The sequence below is a fragment of the Callospermophilus lateralis genome, chromosome 5 (assembly GCF_048772815.1).
Source record: "Callospermophilus lateralis isolate mCalLat2 chromosome 5, mCalLat2.hap1, whole genome shotgun sequence".
NCBI lineage: Eukaryota > Metazoa > Chordata > Mammalia > Rodentia > Sciuridae > Callospermophilus > Callospermophilus lateralis.
The window spans coordinates 40,849,009-40,871,851 of record NC_135309.1 but is presented as its reverse complement, the minus strand read 5'-3'; the positions used below and the strand labels follow the sequence as shown (position 1 = coordinate 40,871,851).

Here is a 22,843-nt window from a genome sequence, read left to right as displayed (position 1 = left end):
TTTTTTGGGGGGAGGTCCTGGGGATTGAACTCAGGGACACTTGCCCACTGAGCCACATCCCCAGCCCTATTTTGTAATTTGTAATTTTGTAGAGATAGGGTCTCACTGAGTTGCTTAGCACCTCGTTTTTGCTGAGGCTGGCTTTGAACTTGCAATCCTACTGTCTCAGCCTCCCAAGCTGCTGGGATTACAGGCGTGAGCTACCGAGCCCGGCTGGTTATGTATTCTTAAGTAGCATCACCTAAAAGCACTCTGAGATAAATAAGATACAAATTATACTTCCAAAGGACTAAATGAAATGTCCTGAGGTGCTAACAGGTAAAGGATCTCCACCAAGATAATAATTTTGGTATTTTAATACTTGATCTTCTGCCATTTGTAACAGCAATTCACTAGCTTGACCTTTTGGCTTCTAGCAAAGGATAATAAACCATTGAGAGGAGACACTTTTCACAAATCACATCATCTGTGTGCCACTCCCACAGTTTTGGCTGTATCTGAACACCCCCTGGATTACTATTTGCTCAGTAGTTTCCTTTAATTCCTTTTAAAGCTAAGATTTGTTTGAGGAGAGATCTTGATACTATTATCCTTCACGAAAGACAAGTGTGGTAAATAAAAGTAACTCTTAAATATGATCATAAAGAAAATGTGTAAGTTCTTTTAAGTCAATTTTAACTGAATTCATCAGTCTCTCTGGAGCTAATCCCCTGCCAAGCTCTGAGCATGTGAGAGTAAGCTAGTGGGAGGAAGATGCTGAAACCGATAAGAAGTGAGACTCTCTCCTCGTGGTTGTCATAAAGAGCAAGTAGAATTAGGAAGGGACCACTCATGGGGGCCAGGGGCTTTGTCTATGCATCATCTATATCATTTTCCAGGAAATGGGAAATGCTAGGAGAATATTTCTTTCTGTTTTTTCTCAGTAAAGAAGTGTTGGGTTCATGCACCCATTTCAGCATTGCTAAAAATCATGCACCCCGTTACCAAAGCAGGTGGCACCCTCCCCTCTGCCACAAGCACCCTCCATGTGCCTCAGATATCCCTTCGGCAAATGGCACCCCAGGTATTCCCTGGACCGGGCGCTGGAGAGGCTGACTGAGTGGAATGCACAAATGTCCCTGGTGCACCTTTGATTAACGACCAGGGATCTGGGCAGCTGAGCTCAGTCTCAGAACTGTGACCTCCATGGAGTCCCGAGGGCCCTGAAGCCCATCTCCACGATGCAGAGTGTTCTCTCCCATGATCTCCTGAGCTTTCTTATACCTCTCTGGTGCAGAAAAGGGAGGAGAGGATTCCCACCTGTAGAAAATAGCACAGGCCCCCAAGTCAGGGGGTCTCTGTTGAATCCTGACCCACCACGTGATCACTGTCAACAAGAAGAGCGAACACACAGGCCCTGCTGCCACTGAGGGCAGGTGTCGGGAGACCTGGGATGGTAGGGAGGAATACACATATGCACACACGTGGGGCTGTCAGCAGGCTGGTGCCCAGAGAGCCACTGCCTTGCCCTGCCCTTCTCTCCTGACCCACTTTCCTGGGGCTACCCTAGTCCCCCACCTGGGCCAGATGGGCAGCCATCCCTCCATGAACAGGTAGCTCAAAGCTAAGGACTGTGCCAGGAGCCAGGGCAGTGACCTGATGGTGGCTCACGGCAGGTCACCTGGACCCTGCATTCTCACTCCATGGATTCTGATCCTGAGAAGCAGAGAAAGCCACTTGGGGTCCTTTTCCTAACTGGGACACCACCAACAACAGCAAGCAGAGAAGCTTGAGGTTCTCATTCAGCACTAACGATTCCAAACTCAAAATCGTGGTGGAGTGAAGCCGGAAAATGCCTGGGTATCTGTCTTAGCAGAGGTGGAGCCCTGCACATCTACACCAGGCAGTGGAAAGAGGCAGTGAAGTCATTTGCATCAGCGACTGGCTATTAATGCTACAGGACGACAACGCCCCACGGCTCCTCAGTGGCCCGTGTGAAGGTGAAGAGAAAGAGTCGTCAGCTTGCCAAACCCAAGCACCCAGTTTTACTGAACTTTTATTGAGTTTATTTGTGGGATGCATGACAAGAGGTCTTTCCATCATTAGTAAGAATAAAAGATCATTTTCACAGTCACTTTGGCACACACTAACGTTGTCTCATTAAAAAGAAAAGACGGAAAAGCAACAACAATGGAACCTATATAATACGTCATTAAATACATACAAAACACTAATAAAATATCCCTGATAAACCAAAGTGCATATAGACAGAGAGCACAATGCCCAGGACCGTATTGCACCTTCCGCAGTAACACAGATCACTCACACTGCCTCGTCGAAGTTGGAAGTTAACAGTCGTGAGGATTAGTATGCAGTTACACACCGATTATTTACATAACAGTAATTAGTGCCAGAGGAGGAGGCTCGGCTGCAAGGTCCAGCAGGGATGCATTACTAACAGGTGAAGGTGGCTGGGGGACAAGGGTGGGGCTGGGGGGACGCCGGTGGGAGTGCTACATTGGTCACGGCTAAGGGCCCAGGTGTGTAAGGCCGTGCTGTTGGAGCCCCACTGGGGGGATCTCCATGACAACAGTCAGCGCCGACTGGCCAGGTGGGTATCAGAGTAGGACCCCTTTACTCAGAGATGGATGGAGCGAGTGGCCCGAGTCTCAACGCACATCGCTCAGCGGACGAAGCAAGGCTGTCTGGATTTGGAAAACTACCCCTCCGTAAAGGGTGGGTAAATTGGACCAGTTCCCCGCTAGACCTTCAGAGCCTGCCTCCTGTGTAGACCTTGTCCCCCCTCTGAGGCTGGAGTTAGCAGCCAATTCTGTTACCTTTCAACTTTAAGGCATTTTCTACATAGTTTTTCTAAGCAAAAAAAAAAAAAAAAAAAAAAAGAAAGAAAGAAAACCAATAAAAATTGAGGTAATTCTGTAGTTGTTCACACTGATAGGTGAGGCACATCCATATCACAATCTCTCTCTCTCTCTCTCTCTCTCTTTCTCACTCTCTCAACCCTGTGGACGGGGTCATATACACACAATGAGAAAAGGCCATGGGAGCAAATGGACAGAGAATGGAAGTGTTGGTGTGTCCTCCAAGTCTCACTGAAGGACACATCTCCCTGCCTCCTCCGTATGACCGGACCCCCGAGAGGACAGGGGACAGGGTGAAGGGTGTTAAGTTGGATGCAAAGGCCGGACGGAAGCAGGCCATAGTTTCACGAGTCAGAAGGACACACTCAGCAAAAGGTGAGCAGCAGCAGCAGCAACAGCAGTGGCAGCTGGGAAGCCCCTGACACCACCAGAAACTTGGGGTCTGGTCACCCGGCAGGGCAACGCAAAAAGACAGGCCCCAGAGACCCCTCTGACCTCGCCTCTATGGTGGGCGGCATTTGAAAGGGGATGGGGCGGGCTTCCCTTTGAACTTCTGACCTGCAGCTTCAGCCCGGAGGGATGTGGCCCCACGAGGCCTTCACCGTGGCGAAGTGGTCACATTCGAACTTTGGCCTCTGGTCCCTCCAGCACCACGACAGATCTTTGCCCCTTTACAAGCCATCGCCAACCAGGTCCCGGCCCCCCTACAAGAGGCCAGTGCCCCCCCTCCGGCCACACCTCCTCGAGGCTGGCCCTCGCTTGCAGCCAGGTGGTGCAAGCTCTGGAGAAGCCGAGCACAACGGCCCGGAAGAAAACAGATTCAACCCAGAGAGCACTCAGCAAGAGTCAGGGAAGCTTTCCATAGAAAGAGAGGAGGGGAGCCCAAGGCAAGCTCCACAAGGCGCAGGGCATGCACTGGAGGGCAGAGGCAGAGTTATAAACAGGTCGGTTACTTGACGAGATCTTCTGGGTGGGTGAGTCGGGGTCTGGGCGGGACAGCCACTGAACCACATAGCTCTTCTTGGAGGGATCGGAGATGTTCCCTGGAAGGAAGAGAGAGTGGGGCTGCGGCAGCTGGGGCACCAGATGGAGCCCCCCACCGGCCACCCACCCCAAGCAAAGTGGCTCAGCTCCCAGGCATCCAGGAGACGGGCAATGGGAGGGCCCCACTCCTCTGTGTCCCATTCAAGGCTCTCCCCCAAGATGATTGGTCCCACTTCCTGCCTCTCTGTCTGCCAATCATCCTGTGTAGTACCCAATCTCTCACTGTCCCCCCAGGCAGGCCCTGTCACCCCTGCTCTTCCATCCCATGCACCCTACCCAGTCCCCAGGCTCCTCCATCCATGATTTAAGCTCTGAGCTCGAAAAACACCAAGACAGAGCAGCTCCGTGGCAGTAGGAATCCTGGTGATGCTGTCAGACACGCGAACCTGATGCCTGATGAATTCCCTCCTCTACAGAAGGGAATCACGGTGAGAGGGGCCTAGTCTTGAGCTTTTGCTGAGACCCAGAGAGGTGACACACTTAAGCCAGGCATCGACACGCAGACTCTGTTCTTGTTCTTCTTCTTAAAGGGCAACCCCTTCCCACACAGGCACCTCATATGTGACTACCCTGCTCAAACGGGCAGCTCCGACTTGTATGGGCTACCTCTTCTAACAAGGTGTCGGAAACCCACTACGCACGCAGGCACCCTGTGCTCCCATGGGCACACCCTAAACACACAGGCACAGAGCACCCAGCACCCACATAGGCCCCACTGCTGCCTGAGTCCTGCTGCGGTAGTCACTAGGGTTCACAGCCTGACTAACAGAGAGTGTCTTGAAGGCAGGGTGGGCTGAGTCGGCTCCACCTCCCTGCCCACCTCAGGGCCTGGCCCAGGAGAATTGTGAGACGAATCCAATTTCCTACCCGAGGAAGGTCCCAGACCCGGTGGGGAGTGCTCAGCTTCTCCTTCAAGTTCACGGATGCTGAGTCCATCCAGTTTCAGAGACGTGCTGAATCTTCTTGGACTAAGCCCTCACCACCCCCTCGCCCTGCGCTGCTGCATGCTGGGGGCCAGCATTGGCAGAGGACTTACGAGGACAGGGGCCAAGCCTGCATATCCTTGCTGTCTCAGGCCGCTCCTCCAGGCAGACACCAAAGCTGTCATCCACAGTTCGGCAGAGCACTGGCCGCTCCTGGGTGCCATTGCCACAGGTCACTGAGCACTGCCAACGGATAATAATTTTGGTATTTTAATACTTGATCTTCTGTCAGGGTTCATCTCCCCTGCTGGGCCCTGGGGCAGAGGAGCTGGAGGAGCTCAGGCTCCCAAGGCATGTGACCCATGACACATGGGAGGGGGTGTGAGGCAGGGGGCAGAACATCAGTCACAGGCTGCCTTGTCCCACCCGCAGTGGGGCTGCCCTATCTCCTGGGGTTATAAAAAAGAGGATGCACGTGTTTGTCTTTCTGAGCTATTTTGAGTTACAACGTGAGTAAGCAGTGGCCAGCACAGGGCTCAGCACTTCGGGGTTCTCAGTAAGGTCATCCCTTCTTGCTATAGTTTGGAGATGGTTTGAGTGAGTCACTCAAAGGTTCATGTGTTGGCAGCTTGGTTCGCGGTGTGGTGGTGTTGGGTGAAGAGGTAAAGCCCAGTGGGAGGTCATTACTGGCCCTACCCGCTCTGGTCCTGACTTCTTGACTCTCCATGTAAGCACTCACTTATGTTCCCAACATGGTGTCATCTGCCTGACGAGGTCCTCATCAGAGCCAAGCCAATGCTGGCTCTTGAATCTCCAGAACCATGAGCTAAATAAACCCTTTTTCTTTATGAAGTATCCAGCCTCAAGTATTTCATTATAGTAATGGAAAACAGACTAATACACTTCTCTAGCTGGTGGAGGCTCTAGGCCCAGGAGAACCTGCTTTGGGCTGGGGCCACTGGGAAACCTGTCTCAACCCAGGAGGTTTTGGCTGAACCCTCCCCCAACCATTTCCTCTGGAGATAAGGTCCTACCACCAGTCCCTCACTGGCTCTTCCAGCCCTTGGCGTCTCCTCTGCTTTGTCACACTGGGGTGGTGCAGTCACTACCAGGTGCAAACTCCTGGCATGCCTGCCTACTCAGCCTAGCCTGGCTCAAGTCCTCACCATGAGTGTGGGAAAGGGCTGACCCAGCAGACCTGCCTTGCTCAACCCAGCACATTCCTAAGACAGGCCTGTTTTTTAGGCTTAGCCCTGGTTCAGCTCCTGGGAACTAAGCTCCTGGCGGGTTCTGATGTCAGGGCTTTTGCATGCTTGAGGCCTGAAGGCACAATGTACCTTGTCCAGGAAGTTCATCCCAACAGGATGATTTAGGGTGAACACCTGCTTTCTCTCTGGGTCTGAGATCCATCACTCAGGCACTGTATACCCGTGTGGCTGACCCGCCAAGTGAGAAACCTGGATATCCAGGTCTGGTGGGCAGCCCCGATTGGCAACCTTCACATGTAACACACATCATTGCTGGAGAGTTAAGGGCATCTCCTGGGACTCCATTGGGTGGGGATACCTGGAAGCTGGTATCCAGTTCCCTCTGGACTTCACTCCTGTGCCTTTTCCCTTTGTTGATTCTGCTCTGTGTCCTTTCAATGTGACCGTAACTGTGTGTGTAACTTCTGAGGCCTGGGAATCCTTCTAGGGGATCTCTCGGTCTTGGGGTCCCCTGACACACTAGGCTGTGATCTGGTTGTTAGTGCTCATGTCACTTTGGCCTCGCCTTGACTGGTGCTCAGCCCCTACTTCCAGATCTGTCCCTCTATCCCTTCCGTCCATTCTCATTATTCTCCCCATCACAAGTCTAGACCCTTCCTTGATGATCTCCCCTTGGACAATCGTGGCTGGCACCTCCACTATGAGACCCCAGGGCTCTCTTAGGTCACTGGAACCCAGAGCGTCCCATTATACCTTTGAGCCCAGGCTGCCCTCAGTTTCTTGGGACAGATCCCCTCAGCACCCCGGAGCCTCTGCCTGGGCAGTAAAGACACAGCCCACTGTGTTTACCAGGAGGGCATTGGCCATGGGGCACCCACTAGCTCCCTGAAACCCATGAGACGTGGCCCAGGGCAGGAGCTTTGCCCAGGCCTACATGCCAAGGCGGAACACCCCGGCTGATTCAGGTTCAAACAAGCTCAGTTTGGGGACCAAGGGTGCGGAGCCAGGGGGATTTCTTACCTGGGACCAAGGCCCAGCCCGCCACCGACCAGGGCAGAGCTCACGACTGCAGGCCCGGCGGCTCTCCGGCCGGTTGTCATTGCAGTGCTTGGTGTGCACGGAGCGGGTGGTATTGTCATGAAGTGGCTGGACGCAGCGCACAGAGCGCACCTGCATGCCCGTGCGCCCACAGCTGTGACTGCAAGGCTCCCACTCTCCTGTGACCCACCTGCCAGGGCAGAGCGGCACACGGTCAGTCCCCTGTAGCCCTGTAGCCCGGGAGAACCAGCCTGGCTGGGCCACTCCTCAGCACCCAGGAGGAAGTGAGGACAGAGAAAAGGCAGCCTGCTCCCGGCCTCAGGTGGAAACTCCTATCCCCACAAAGGTGCCGCACTAGAGGCTGGCACAGACAGGGAACTACGGATCCCATAGTCGCACGCATGCCCATGGCTGGGACGCCTTCCTGGGGTTGGTGGCCATGTAGGGACCCAGCTGAGGAGCGCTGCCAGCTTTCTGTCCTTTCCCAGGTTCTTGGATCTGCCCTCTGACTTCCCTTTCTGCTGTCGTCATGAACCCAGCGGTGTGGACCCTCAGGACCCCGTCCCTGATACCCCTGCCTCTCTGCTTACCAGGCATCTTCCCTGCTCAGGGTCCTGCAAAATGGCAAAGAAACGCAGCCCTGCCAGACCCCAGGGCCCAAAGGCTGAAGTCACTGCTTAGGAAACATCTGCTATAGTACCGGGAGCTGGTCCTAGGCCCTCTAAACCTCACTTTCCCCACCTGAGCGCCCCCACTGGTTGTCATTTTTAAGACACGCATTAGTACTTTGGTTCAGCCAATCTGGATCTGGGTGTGCCTTTTAACCTGCAGCACCAGAGGCTCCATGAGACGTGGTGGGTGGGGAGAAACCCATCCGAGACCTAGGGCGATGCCAGGTGTAGAGAGGTCTGGATCCCACTCTTCCCTCCCAGGGGAGCACCTATATCCTCTGGTCTCTTCTCCTTGAATGGGACACTGGACTGAGGGACTCCTCCTGGCACTCACACAGGCTGGGAGCACTCCTGTGGGTTGCAAGTTCGGCGGATGGCTTTGGGCTTCGCCAGGGCATTGCAGAAGGCACGGTGCACCATTTTGTGGTCCAGCTTCCTGCGGCAGCCATACTTGGTGAACTGGGACCCTGAGGACAGAGAGCTTGAGGGGGCTCAACGGAGCCTTAGGGCCCCCCAAGGGGGCTTGGAGGAGTGGCTTCCAGGTAGCAGTGCCAGCCCTGTTCTCTTCCCTACTCTTAAAAGGATATGGATAACAGGGCAGGGCACCTGAGCTGGGAGGAAGCTTTGGAGGAGCCCACTCAGCACCCCAGGCCAAGGCAGGGTGGCAGGGCAGGGAGAGAGGGCATCTTCTCCCCTTGTCTGCTTCTTCCCTAGTTCCCTCCTGGCTTTCGGAGGCAGAGAGAAGGCTGTTTCCTCTTCCATCACTTAGTCACCTCTTCCTGGACCTCATGTGCGTCGGGGCCTCGGTCAACACTGGGGCACATGGTCTACAGGACTCTTTCCACCAGTCCCATACGACAGTTCTCAGTGGGGGTGATGGCTGTGCTTTGGATGTGAAGTATCCCCAGGAGCTCCTGTTAATGCAGGAATGCTCAGAGGTAGAATGACTAGATTGTGAGAACTATAACCTGGTCATTCCATCCTTGTGTGCATGCGCTGTCTGGGTGGTGACGCGAGGCAGGTGAGGTGTGGCTGGAGGAGGTGGGTGACATCGCTGGGGGCATGCCCCGGAAGGACACCTCCTCGGCAGCTTTCCTCTGCTGAGGCTTCTCCCTGTGATGTGCTGCTTCACCCTGGGCCCAGAGCAATGGGGTCAGCCCTCTGTGGACTGAGACCTCTGAGACTCTGAGCCCCAATGAACTTTCCCTCCTCTAAGTTGTTCTTGTTGGGTTACAAAAAGCTAATTAAGACAGTAATATTCTTCCCCAGGGCGATACTTGGGACGTTTTTTTAGTTGTCCCAGCTGCGGGGTAGGGTTGCTATTGGCATCAGTGACTGGAGGCTGGGGATGCTGTCCAACAGCCCACAATCCACAGTCAACAGTGTGATCCCCAGTCAACAGTGCTCAGTGTGTATGTGAGGAAGCACAACCATAACCAGCCGCCTCACCTAACGGGGGAGTCTGCAGGTGACTCAGAAAGCACTGATTTTTGGAAAGGTGGTGGAGGGGAAGGTGAGAAACCTGTGCAGAGGCCCGGAGGGGAGGACTGTGCGTCCAGGAAAAGCACCTGCTATGGTTTGGGAGTTCCTCATAGTTCCAGGTATTAAAGATTTGATCCCCAGCCTGTAGTGCTATTGGGAAGTAGTGGGGCCTTGGAAGGAAGTTAAGTTGCGGGGGGTCGGGGGCAGGCCCTTGAAAGGGAGAGTGGGAATCCGGTCTCTTCCTATCTCTCTTTTGCTTCCAGGTCACCAAATGGTAAGCAGCGTCCTCCACCATATGTTACTGCTATAATGTACTGCCTCACCAGAGGCCCAAGTGATTATGAACTGAAATCTCCAAAACTGAGCTAAAACAAACCTTTTAATCTTTATAAGCTGACTATCTTGGGTATTTTGATATAGTAACAGAAAACGGACTAGTTCTACATCCAAGGCTAGCCTAAGGAGCAAGGAGAGAGACACCAAAGGGAAAGGTCAGCAAGCTGTCATGACCTCAGAAGCCATAAGGAGAATTTTGATATTCAATCCTCAAGAAGAGAGATTGCTGTTATGACACCAGGAAGGAACATGGTCTGATTTACCCTTTAAAAGGTCAACCTGGGACCTAAAATGGATCCTCGAGGGCCAGTATAAGGATGGTGCCAGGACTAGGGGATGGTTGGGAAGAAGGAACAGTAGAAGGATCCAAGAGATACAGAGTGGAGAATCAGCAGGACATGCTGGTGAAATCCAGGTGGGGTTGGAGATGGGGTACGACCGAAGGCTGCGGCACCATCCATCCAGGATGAGGTCCCCCGATCCTTGGCGAACTTGTCCTTTGGATGTGGGACCCCATGGCATCTCAGTCCTGTCTCATAGTTCACCCAGTCCTCAACTCTGGACACAGCAGGGCTTTTGTCCATCTGTGTGTCCAATGTCCACCCAACTATGGACTACTTGACATCAAGGTACAGGTAGGACTCTTCTGCGGCTAACCCTGCTCCAGGAATCGGAGAGGCTTTTCTGAATGAATAGAGAGAGGGAAGGAGGGACCTCCTAGGGGTGTCTCTGCACTGTCCCAGCTCATCTGTGCCCTGCCCTATTGATGCTACAGTGTGCTCCATTCGAGCCATCCACAGGTCACCTTCTTACCGGGCCAGTCCCATCCCTTCTGCACTGAGCCCTAACCCCAGGCCCTTCTGGCTAATTTGGCCTGATGCCTCGAGCACCTCCTTCCTGGACACCCAAGGACCCCTTCCAGGCTGGGATAGGCAAGGGTCACTGCCATGGCCTCCCAGTCTCTGGGAATAGTCTTCTCATACTAGCACATGCCAAACTCACTGCCCCAGGCCCAGCAGTCAGCAGGCCACTACTGTTGGTTCAGGAAGACCCTCACCCAGAGCCTCTCTCCACCCCAGCAACATCCTCTAGGACCTCTGTTGCTCCTGCTGAGCCCCAGCCCAGGGATGATCCCTCACCTCTTTATGGCCACTCTTATCATTCATCCCAGGATCCCTGATAAGAAATCCCTCACCTCCGCCACAGGGCTTGGAGCAGGGAGACCACTTCTTCAGCGCCCACTCATGGCTCACGGAGTCATCTTCAAGGACATTGTTGTCATCAACGTTGAGTGAGTCTTCATGGATCATGTATTTGTATGTCAGTGAGATCCGGGCATCTCCCTCCGGGATAACCTGTGCCCACCCCCAAATGGCCATGAATGTGTCTGTCCCATTGTCCACCCTTCCTCAGCAGCCGGTTGAGGATCAGGAGTCCAAGGCAGATTTACAGTGGATTCCAGTTATTCACAGGAGTTACGTTCTAGCAAGTCTCCGTGAACACTGAATTCACAAACATGGAGCCATCACCCCACGGGAAATACAGACAGTCCCCAACTTATGGTTTTTCAACTTGATGATGATGAAGCAAAAGTGATACACATTCAGGAGAAACCATACTTTGAATTCTTAATTTGGATCTTTTTGCAAGCTCAGGATACGGTCCGATCCTTTTTCATGATGGTGGGCAGATAATGAGCCACGGCTCCCGGCAGCCACATGATGAACAACCGACACCCTATAGTGTACTGTGTTGCTGAGCCAGGACAGATCATAGGTCAGGCCGATGTATTCTCATCTTAGGATATTTTCACCTTAGGATGATGGGTTTATGGGGATGTGACTCCACCATAAGTCAAAGCCCACCTGGATGCACAGGATTAGAATCCTATGAGCCCTGGTCATAACGTTTTTATCAACCAATCAATACATAAACTTGTTTTATGTTAAAAACAACAATATATATTGTTGATTTGTTAACATCAACCTCAAAGCCAGGGGCACTATCACTCAGGCCTGGACAGAGGTCCTCTAACACATGTCTTTTCTCCATTACACCCTTCTGAGCTTACAGACAGTAGACAGTACTTCAGCAGTAGGCTCAGAGCCATTTTAAACAGCAAACTCGTCCTTCCAAAAGCACAAAAATGCAAAAGATGTGACAATAATAGATTGTAAAAAAAAAGAAAAGAGACTTATTTACAATCTGAGAGCTAAAACAAGAACACAGCATGGAGTAGTTTCATCCCATCTGGGAACGAGCATGCAGGCAACTCAAATTTGTCACCACTCTGTGAAGGTCCATTTGGGAATCTCAAGTAAATTTTAGTGAGCAGGTGAATTTGCAAATACAGAATCTGTGACTACTGAGGACCCACAGTATATGCACCTACCTAGATAGGTCACCACAGGCATTTCTAATTAGTGACAAGTTGCTGCAGACAAGGTGAGCAGAGTGGTACAGTGGACATAAAGCACACCTGGCCCATGGTGACACCTGCTCCACAGGTGCATAGCCTTGTGTGGAGCTCTGGGGGCTGGGTGATTAGACCCACCCCCAGCAGGCTTCTTAGGGGAAGCGTGAGCAACAGCCCTGGAGGCTTATCTGTACTGTTGGAATTTTTTTAAAAAATAAAATGTATCACTTATGCAATGAATTAAAACTAAAAATGATTCGAGAATCCATCCCCCTCAGGACTCCCCATAATAGGAGCAGTTCATGGTCCTGGACCCAAGGTATCTGGGATCCCGTCCTGCTTGAAGACAAAGTCCAACGTGACTTGGATCTAGTTCCGACTGTCACTTCTCAGGGTGTTGCAGGGTTTTAATGTGACAGCAGGCATGAATGAGCACAATGGATGACAGCTGTGAATGTCATTCTGCCAGAGAAACCAAAATCCCTACAGGAGAGAGTTGTTTAGAAGGCACTGACCTGGGGTACAGAGCCCTGAGCTGCCCTGGAGGGCCACATGGGCTGAAGGATGCAGGGAGCTCGGGGCTCCCAAGGCCCCTTCACCACCTTCCCCTAGGGGTCACTGAACCCTGCCTGGGCAGCAGGAGGCAGCGACCCTGTTGTGCCTCAACTCACCAGCACGGCGATGGTCCCGTGGAGGGGGCCCATGGTCTGCAGCGTCTCCCTGCCATCCTCGTCCCTGTACTCCCACTCCACGCCCATGGCAATGAAGGATCTGGAATTGGGGTCCAGGTGGTTCTCTTCATTTAAGATGAACTTGCCGGTTTCCACATTCTTGACGGCTGAGAATGGCAAAAGGGAGCCCCCCCAACCCACCATGGTCACACAGGTGGGGCCCAGGTCCACCATGCTGCTTTGGGGGGGGAGGTGGGTTCTGGGGAGCAGGGTCCCTGATCTCTCTGTGCCACTGACAGCCCAAATTGCTGTGGGAGCCATACCCTGCCCCTGGGTGACAGTGATGAATGGGCTTCCCTCCACATGGATACTTTTGACCAGCCCAGCACCCTTTCTGGATCTTCCCCCACCAAAGGCTCATGGGTTCCCATTGGAAGGGGTTCTGCAGCTGTCAAAGTCACCTCCTGCAACCTATCAGAGCACTCCATAGCACCAAGAGGCTGCTAGAGTTTGGATGTTGAATGTCTCCCAGGCTTGGTCCCCAACATGGCATTATTGGGAGATGGGGGCTATGAAAGGTCCTCAGATCACTGGGTCATGCCTTTGAAAGGCATTATGGGATTCTGGCTGCCCCACTTGCTCTGCTCCAATTCAAGACGTTTTTTGCTCCTATATGCACTCCCACTATGATATGCTGCTATCTACCACTCACTAGAACAGAATCAATGCATGTGCCATGCCTTTGAACCTCCCAAACCTGGAGATAAATAAACCTTTTATCTTTATAAGTCAGTTGCCTCAAGTATTTTGTTATAGTGATATGAGACTGACTAACACAGAGGCCTCAAAGGCAGGCTGGCAGAGAGACATCTCTACCGGGTGTGGGTATCTGCTGAACATGAGGATATAGGTATGGGTGGAGGCTGTGGTTGGTTTCCTGCCATGGCAGTGAGCATACGCCCAGTTGGAAAAGCAACATTCCCCCCACTATCAGTTAACTGAGGTCCCGTCAAGGTCTCACCAGCTCCCAGCATTCCCCAAGAGGCCTGGTCCAACTGGGATGGGCTACTCAGACCATGGGCCATCCATAGACACTCTAGGATAAATTTGGCTGGTAGGAAAGTCTCACACTTCCTTCAGTGTAAAAGGTAGCCATTGGGGAGGGTGCTGAGGGGTTTTGGGGGGACTTCAGACAGGGCACCAGTGAGAAAAGAACTTCCTATACAAGTCCCCTTTAATTCTGTCCACATTGCTAAGAAAGCCTCAGTGTGGGGCGGGTGGGTCTTTATCTTCTGTCATCTGCTCCCCTTTTCAAAGAGATAGTGGGTCTCAGTCTCAGAGACCAGTAAGAAACAGTGTTGGGACAAAAGTGTCTCTTGTTTAGGAAATGACCTTAATGTTTACCGTCTGTTTAAGGCAAGCTGTACTGGTTTTGCATTTAAGACAGCGACTTAAAGTTTCCTCTTAGGATAAATAAGAAAGAAAAATGAGTGTTAAAAGAAAGTGGCAGGTTTGTCATGCATCGGTGGGGTGCCTGACTGTGGCAGTGTGGACGCCTCCAGGGGACAGGGATGAAGGTGGGACCCAGACTGGAGAAAGGACTTGTCCAGGACCCCTCAGTGGTCCTGGCAACCCTGCTGCCTTTGGTCCCATGATACCCCAGGAGGTAGGCCCCGGACACTTCCTGGGGAGGTGATGGATACAGATGGGTGAACCCCTAAGAGGGTCCTGGGCATCTTGGGAGATGATGGGAGAGCAGCGTCTTGCAGGCTGGGGCTGTCATGAGGGAAGAGACCCAGGGTTGGGAGGTCATCCAAATTTTCAAGATATGCTAGAAATCCCTATTGTTAGGTAAAAACTCTTAAATTTAAAAGTAAAGGCCTAAAGATGTAGCTCAGTGATACAGGTATGGTTAACATGTGCAAGGCCCCAACTCCCAGTAACAAAATAAAATGAATTGAATGGATGTAAATGCACTGCATGATCCCATTTATAGCTGACTTTGGTGTCCTCTGGTGTCTTGGATACATGTCCCTCCATAGTTGCTGCCAGGGGAAGCCCTCTGGTCCCAAACTCTGGCCTCTCCACAGGGAGAGGAGCCCAGGAAAGGCTGCCAGGTGGGCTGCACCAGGGACTGGTGGGTTGGGGCTGCAGTCACACCTGCCAGCCAGGGTTGCCACCTCACATAAGCCAGGTGTCTCAGCCATGACAACTACCCATTCCAGAAAAGCCAGGTCTTGGAGATGCCAAGTCGTCCGGGCTCTGAGACTCACCCAGATGGTGCTCAGTGCCGTCTGCCTCTTGGATGAGTAGGTGTCTGGCCCCGGGAGGGATCTCAAACATCTTGATGTAACCTGTGGGCGTGGGAATACAACACCACATGAGAAAGGAAGAGGTATCACCCTTGAAGGCAGCTCCATCATGGACTCTCCTGTGGCCTCTGTATTTCCTGGGCTTGGGCCCCCACCCAGAGAGTGGCCAACTGGAAAACTACTGGGTCTGGTCCAGGCCAGAGTCCAGGGCCTCAGACTTTCTGCTGATCTTCAAATCCCAAATACCCTCCCAGCCTTCCTCCCCTACAGAAAACTCAGGTGGGAATCCAGCCCTGGGGTAATGTCAGATAGAGCCCCACAGGGACAGAGCCCCACAGGTACTCAGAGGTGCTGTAGACAATCAGCCTCAGGGGCAGAGGGTGGAGCTCACTCACCTTGCTTTTTGGGTGAGCGTGTAAAAGTACCCTTGACCACTTTGCAGTGAGTGTTGTCACCTCCACACACGCCACACTTGTCCTCTTGCTTGCTGGAGCCAATCACCCCATCACAGCCTACCTTCTGCAGGGGAAAAGGAAGGCAGAGAACACTTCGGAGACCCACTCCATACATGGGCCCTAGCCTGACCCTGACCCTGTACCTGCCAGGGCCTCTGATGCCTGAGCCCTCCCATTGCCCATGTTCTGTGCATCCCTTTCTTAGCAGTTCCCAAAGTCACGCTTTAGAGCAAGACAGACCCTGTGTGGCTGTGGGGGTGAACTCCTTGCCCATGCTGTGCCTCAGTTCATGCATATGGAAGGTGGGACCTGCAGAATTCTGTCCCACAGCCCAACACTGTCCTGGCCCAGCACAACTGGCCTCCAGTGAGTGCTTCCATCCTTGTGGCCACAGATGGAAGGCCTCACCTTGGCCCCTCTATGCTGCCCTTTCTCCAGAGTATCCTTGTAGCTCATCTCCCAGAGGAAGCCCCTCGGGGGATGCCACCCAAAGCTTTGGCCTTGATGTCCTGCCTTTCCTCTGTTCAGGAGGAATGAAATGCCCTCTTAGTCTGTCTTCCAGTGTCTGGGCAGGAGGTGGCAAGAGTTGGTGGGGACACTTTTGCCTTCATTCTCTCAATGAATCCTTTCAATACTATCACTCCAGGAAATACAGGAAATAAATCATTCTGCACACAGTGGGGATGTTCCTTTGCCCAGGGCCTCCTGACAGAGACAATAATAATATTCAGGTTCTTTTATTGCTGTAGCCCTGGCAGCACGCCATTCCTGGACCACAGATGCTTATTGGAGAGACCTTTCTACCTCTGCCTCTGGAGACGCTTACTTCTTTTCCCTTTGCTCTCAATTCCTCAACCCTTTCCTCTCCTTGCTTTTCTCTCTTCCTTCCTTCCTCTCCCCACCCTCTCTCTTTACAGTGCTGGGGATCAAACCCAGGGCCTTGCTAGCCAAGTGTTCTACCACTGAGCTACTCCCCAGCTGCTCTTTAATTTCTGACTTTTGTCTTACAAGAAACCTCGAGGGCAGGGGCTCAAGACCATGAAAGGACTACAGAGCAGAGATTCACACAGCATTTTTGAATGTGCAGATAGAAATTCATGATCTTTGTTTTTATCGATCTGTATTTTTCTATTTATTTATTTTATCGGTTCTTTTTAGTTATATATGACAATAGAGTCCGTTTTGATATGATTATACAAACATGAAATATATCTTATTCAAATTAGGACCCAAGTCTTGTGGATGTGCATGATGGTGAGATTCACTGTGGTGTGTTCATATATGTACATAGGAAGGTTATGTCAGACTTATTCTTCCGTCTTTCCTATTCCTATTCCCACTCCTTTCTCCCTTTGTGTAATCCAATGAACTTCTATCCTACCCCCCCACCCCATTGTGAGTTAGCATCTGCATATCAGAGAAGACATTTGAATTTTTTTTGGGGGGGGACTGCCTTGAAATAAGCCTCTTAGCATGATAGTCTCCAGATCCACCCATTCACAGCAAATGCCATAAAGTCATTCTTTATGACTAGTACATTACATTGTGCATATATACCACATTTTCTCTATCTATTCATCTGTGGAAGGGCAGATGTGTTGGTTCCATAGCTTAGCTATTGTGAATTGAGCTGCTATAAGCATTGATGTGGCCATGTCACTGTAATATGTGGATTTTAAATCCTTTGGAGGAGTAGGATAACTCCTTGAGGAGAGAAATCTGTATTTCAATCATCTGTATTTTGTAAGCTTCTGACTCATTTTTTTGAAGTGAGCAGAGTGCAAAACAATAAAGAGGAACATACTCATGTTTATTTAAATGGTTCCTGAGAAAACAATTTTTACCAAAGGGAGGTAATAAATGGGGACTGAAAAAAGCACTGCTTTTTTTTGGCGGGGAGCAGGTGCTGGGGATTGAACCCAGGAGTGCTTAACCACTGAGCAACATCCTCTGCCCCTTTTATATTTTATTTAGAGACAGGGTTTATTTAGAGACAGTGTCAGGTACATCTCTGAAGCCTTTTGCCTTAGCCCTGGATATCAACTCTAATTTAAGAGCTCTCTGTTGACTCATGGGATCTTTCTATAAAGGGGCTTTCATTTTTGGAGCTTGTTTAAGCCAAAGATGCTAAATATAAATTGAACTGGTTGGAAAAGAAGAGGCTATCCAGACAGTGACAAAAACAAAGCCACATGCTGTGTTTCAAAACAGCTGCTCTGAGATTTTGTTCTGAGTGCCAAAAGGCGAGCAAAAGGAAAATGGAGTAAAAAAACTGCTTCATCCAGAAGAACTTTAAAAAAGTGACTTGTCAGCATTTCCCTCAATTCTAAGACACATTTTTTTTCATCTTATTTGTGAAATCAAGATGTCTAATTAAAGTCAGAACCTTGCCTGCCACCTAGAGGAATTCTGGTGTCTGGACAATTGCCATTCTATGGTTTGGATGTAGTTTGAGTGTTTTCCCCAGAAAGTCCTGTGCAAGAAGCATGGTCCCCAGTGTGACAGTATTGAGGCTGTGGTTCCTTTAAGAGGTGGGGTCTAGTGGAAGGTAGTCAAGCCATGGGGGCGTTGCTCTTGGAAGGGAATATGCTGGTCTTGCAGACTGAGTTAGTTCTCCTGAGAGCCGATTGTAAAGTCAGGTCACTTCATGTGGTTGCTGTCTTTTGCCCTTGGTGGTTTTTCTTTATGCTTCTCTTAATGTTGTGACCCAGCCCAGGGGAGTCTCTCAGAGTCCAAATTTTTGCCAATGGGACTGCTTCATCTTGGATTTCCATCCTCTAAAACTGTGAACTAAATAAACCCTTTTCCTTTATACATTATCCAGCCTCTACTATTTTGTTATTGCAACAGAAAACAGATGAAGACATGCTAGTTTGAAGAGGCTGGTTTGGTTCATCTCAGGTGGTTCAACTCATCCATCAACCCGCAGGCAAGAACTGCTCTGGCTAGTGAACCAATTATCTTTGGCGAGTACCTGATAATCAAGAGACACTATCCAATGTTCCGTATCTGAACTAAGGGGTGTCGTGATATTAATACTTTAATCACATCGAGAAATCCATGAAGCCTGGCTCCTTCTATTAGCCTGGGATCTCATTTAGATTCTAAAGAGGATAATGGGGCAGACGATAACTCAGGTTAGGGCTAGCCACATGCTCCTGATAAGCTGTGCATGGCTGCTGCTCGCTGTCACCAATGATCAGAAGAGGCTGACAGCTTAGGTTCTGCTTCAGTTCAAGCAGTTGACAGTGATGGTGGGGTACCACAGCAAAGGGTGGGGTGCACAGCTAATGAGGTAAGGATAGTCTCCCTTCCTGTCATGCAATCTTAACAGTGGGTTACTAGAGTCAGCAAACAGGCAAGCTTATTTCAATTTCTCCCTTTTACATGCAGTGAAGAAATATTTTTAAAACAAATATAAAATATGTTCTATTATACACATTCTTTTATTAAAATTTATATATCATATTCAACTTTTCTACTTCTGCATTATGTAAGTTATAATTTAATATGATTAATAAATCAGTAAATAATATTTCCTTATTCATTTTCTAAAGTTCTAAGACCTGAAGCTGATAACTGTTTTTAGATGACATGTTTGATGGCATGTTATTACTTTATCAAAGCAGTGGATTGTGCCCTGCTTAAAATCAAATGGCCCTCTTGGCCTCATGTAATGCTTCTCTTTCTCTGCTCTGTGTATGTGTGTTATGTGTGTGCACATCTTTTTTTTTTTAAATTTAAACTTTATGTTTTATGTATTTTTTTAATGTGGTGCTGAAGATCGAACTCAGTGCTTCACCTATGCTAGGCAAGTGCTCTCCCACTGAGCTACAACCCCAGCCCACGTTGCACAAACAAAGTCATGCACGACTTTGTTCTTCTGCAATATCTTTGCTTTCTTTGCTTGTAATCTTCCTGAGTCATTCATTGTATTTTGATATTCTCTGATTGACAGCATCCACTTGGATATTGTGTGTGTGTGTGTGTGTGTGTGTGTGTGTGTGTGTGTATTTTTCTGTTAGATTCTTCTAAAAGAGAATTTCACATCCACATGTATTGTCCGGACTGATACATTTCATCTCATTATTTCCTATTTCCTTTCTGTCTCTAGCAACCTGCTTTTATCTGTCAAAATAATCATTAATAAATAAGATATTTAATCTATTCTTCTTTAACTATACCTATTAGGAGTGAAGTTACAGCCATGCCCAATAAGATACTGATTGGTGCTCTGACCTCTCTCAATTAAGTTAGCAATCTTATTCACAGTTGTTATTTAAAGCTATTTCTACTACTAGTGATTGTCTGCATTCATTATGTTTACTTTTTTTTTTTCTGTATCTTATGATGTTTAACATCTTAACAATCTTCCTGGCTGGACACCAGCCAATCCCTGGATAAACCAAAAGGCTTAGCTGGGAATACATCTTTCATATGCAAACCAACCAATATCCAAGTCTCCACTCCAATTGCCTCCTTATCTGACTCTCTCACAGTAAGCCAAAATTTCCTCTGGTCTAGGTCATCCTCAGGTCAGGTACCAAACAACTAGAGGCCAGACCTATAGCTCCCAGCCTTTGGGAATTATTCAAGGAAACCAACCGTAAGCTGTTTGCTTTGCTTTGTTTTTTCCCAAGAAAGTCCCCTGGCTTTGCTTCTGCCTCCTGACCAAATTTGCCTTGGGTGGCATGCCATGCCCTTCTCTAGGAAAATATAAGTAATAAATTCTCTCAGTGGCACTGGCCTCTCCATCTTGTCATTCAGATCTTCCATAAGTTAAAGCCTTGTGGGTACAAAGGAGAACCGGCCTGTGTTAGTCTCTGAGTGTTTGGTTTCACTATCCCTGAGCCGGCTGAGTGGCTCAGCATCCCTGCAATTCTCTTGTGCAACCAGCCTCCTCCTGGTCCTGCCACCTGTGGGCCCTCTGAAACCATAGGAATGGAAAGCAGTCCTTGAGCACGCTGCCAGATGCCCTGTGCCCACCTCTTTGCTCCTCCAGCCCTGCTCCGGGGCTACCTGCAGAACCTGTCAGCCTCCCTGCCAGACAACACCTGAGGATGCTGCCATTTCTCAGGAAGGAAGGAAAAGAGCCAACCTCTGTGATAACCCTGATCAGTCCTGTCTACTTGAACTCCAGCAGAAGTTTCCAGCTCTTTCCAGAAATGTCTGGCAGGTCAAGTCTGTGCTCATGTCACCGCCACATGCTGAGGTTACCCATGGTTGTTTTTATGATAGCGTAGGATAGAAGCCAAGGATGTACAGATGGTCCCCAATTTACAATGGTTTGACTGATTTTTTTCAGCTTTACAATGGTGTGAAAGCTGTATGTATTCATTAGGACCTGTACTTCCCATTTTGAATTTTGATCTTTTCCTGGGCTAAATGGGGATATATCACTTTCTCAGGATGTTGGACAGTTGGCAGCAAGTTACAGCTCCCAGTCAGTCACATGATCACAAGTAGAAATAACTGACATTCCATAGTGTCCGGTGTTGCAAGTGCTGATGTTCAGATAGATCCAAGGCATTTTTGACCATAACATTTTTCAACACACAATGGGTTATCATATGTCAAGAAACAACTATTTCTGTAAAGCACCAAACCAATGAGACCTATGGTGGGTATCCTGATCCAAGGACAGGCTGTCCAGTGCCCCATGGATAGCAGAGGTGAGGTATGATTCACAAAGGGTCAACTATGGATTTTGTGCATTGAAATCACCTGGAAGCTCATAAAAATTCAGGCTCCCAGGCACCAACCTTTAACTCAGGAATCAGAGTGTCTTGGGTGGCATCTCCAAGCTCCCCAGATAAATGCCTGACATACTCAAGGCTGAGACCCCCCTCCCCAATAGAAGAAAAGGGAAAACATATTGGCCTGTAGCACTGTTTCCTACATTTTATCAATCTTCTCAAGAAGTGGAAGCTGGTACCCAGGAGGTTGAGACCCTGAGCTGTGGCCAGCACTGGCTGGCTTCATGGCACTCACCTTGCAGTCCCCACGCACACAGAGGCTGAAGGCGTCCTTGTAGGAGCAGCGTGTCCCGTCGTGCACCATGCGTTTCATGGACACCACCTCCCCAGTCTCCTTGGACTCACAGTAGAGGTTGCATCTCTCCTTGGCTGGAAGGGAAGCAGCAAGGAGTCAGTGCAAGAGAAGGGACAGTGCAAGAAGAAACTCCCATGGAGGTGTGCTTAGGAGGTTCATCTGCCCCTCCACAGTCTCCAAGGTGGACACAGAGGGAAAGGGTCAGGTGATGGCAACTTGCTTCCTATCTCTATGTCTTCTGAGCCTTTGATCCTGGCTCAACTGGACTTAGAAAGAGCTTTTTCCCCAAATGGAGACAGTTGGGCTGTTGGTATAGCTTAGATCTCACACGCCAAAGGTCCCACCCAGAGACTTCTTACAGTGCAGCAAAAGGCTGCTTACTGAGTTTGCATCTAAAAAGCCTCCTTCAGTCAACCTTCCCTGAGGGCCCAAACAGGAGCAGCCCCTTTTGGATTCAACTAGGGATCCCTGGCACCTTCTCTGCTCAGCATGTATTCAGAGTAAATAAAACTCTAGGTCACCAGAGTGCATCCTTCTGAGAGAGGGACACTAGCTTCATTGCCCTCCCTCAGCCTCCCTCAGACACAGGTGGGACACATAGCAGGGGCTCAGAGAAGGTCAGAGGCCAGTTGCTTGGCAAGGTCAGCCCCCCACCCCCATCCCTTAACCTTTCTAATCCTGCCACTCCATCCTCATCCACCAGATGGCAACTGCAGGAGCCCAGCCTGCTCGGAGGTGCCAGGTCCTCAGGCTCTCCTGAGCATTCTTGGCCATGCCCAGTATTCTGGCTCACCGGAGAGTGCAGTCCAGACACGAAGCCTGAGACCCACCCCAGGACTGGGCACCTGACAGCAGAGCCAGTCGGGGGTGGGCTTTGCTGCCAGTCTAAGTATCACCACCACACTCTTGCCCCATACATTATCAGAGGCACAGGACAATGCAAGGCCCTGCCTGCCCTCCCTAGGGCTTGTGTGCTGACCCTCACTGCCATCCTCCTGTGAGGGGCTCACCATCCCGGTGTTCGTGGGGCAGCCAGTGGTGCTGGCCGTCTCCGTGCTCAAAGTACAGGTCCCACTGTCGGCACTGCTCCTCCCGGAAGTCAGCCAGGGAGTCAGGGCAGTCTTGGGTGCCGCAGAGCTGGAAGTCATAGGCTAGGCCAGAGCAGGTGCGTCCCCCATTGGCTGGGCTGGAGGAGAAAGCATAATTCCAGCTGCTTGGTGCCATCAGAAAGAGGCTGGCCCTTGGGTGGGATTTTTAGGAAGATCCTTGAGCTTCAGGTATTAGAGGTACAGCTCTGCTTTGTGAAGGGAGGGACCTGGCTCTGCCATGTCCAAGCTGTAGGACCAGGCAATTCCCAGCTAACCAGGCCTCAGAGAAT

General features: G+C 50.4%; 1 protein-coding gene across 1 annotated transcript in view; it reads right to left on the bottom strand.

The window, feature by feature from the left end:
• Positions 1-22,843, bottom strand: part of Adamts2 (ADAM metallopeptidase with thrombospondin type 1 motif 2) — a 246,675-nt gene that overhangs the window by 5,440 nt on the left and 218,392 nt on the right. The window contains exons 12-21 of the mRNA XM_076856558.2: positions 22,476-22,651; positions 21,406-21,539; positions 15,355-15,478; positions 14,921-15,001; positions 12,648-12,814; positions 10,756-10,915; positions 8,077-8,209; positions 7,054-7,261; positions 4,939-5,068; positions 3,812-3,901 (exon numbers count right to left, since the gene is read on the bottom strand). Of these exons, the coding sequence (XP_076712673.1) occupies positions 3,812-3,901; positions 4,939-5,068; positions 7,054-7,261; positions 8,077-8,209; positions 10,756-10,915; positions 12,648-12,814; positions 14,921-15,001; positions 15,355-15,478; positions 21,406-21,539; positions 22,476-22,651 (1,403 nt within the window). The remainder of the gene's footprint in view (positions 1-3,811; positions 3,902-4,938; positions 5,069-7,053; positions 7,262-8,076; positions 8,210-10,755; positions 10,916-12,647; positions 12,815-14,920; positions 15,002-15,354; positions 15,479-21,405; positions 21,540-22,475; positions 22,652-22,843) is intronic.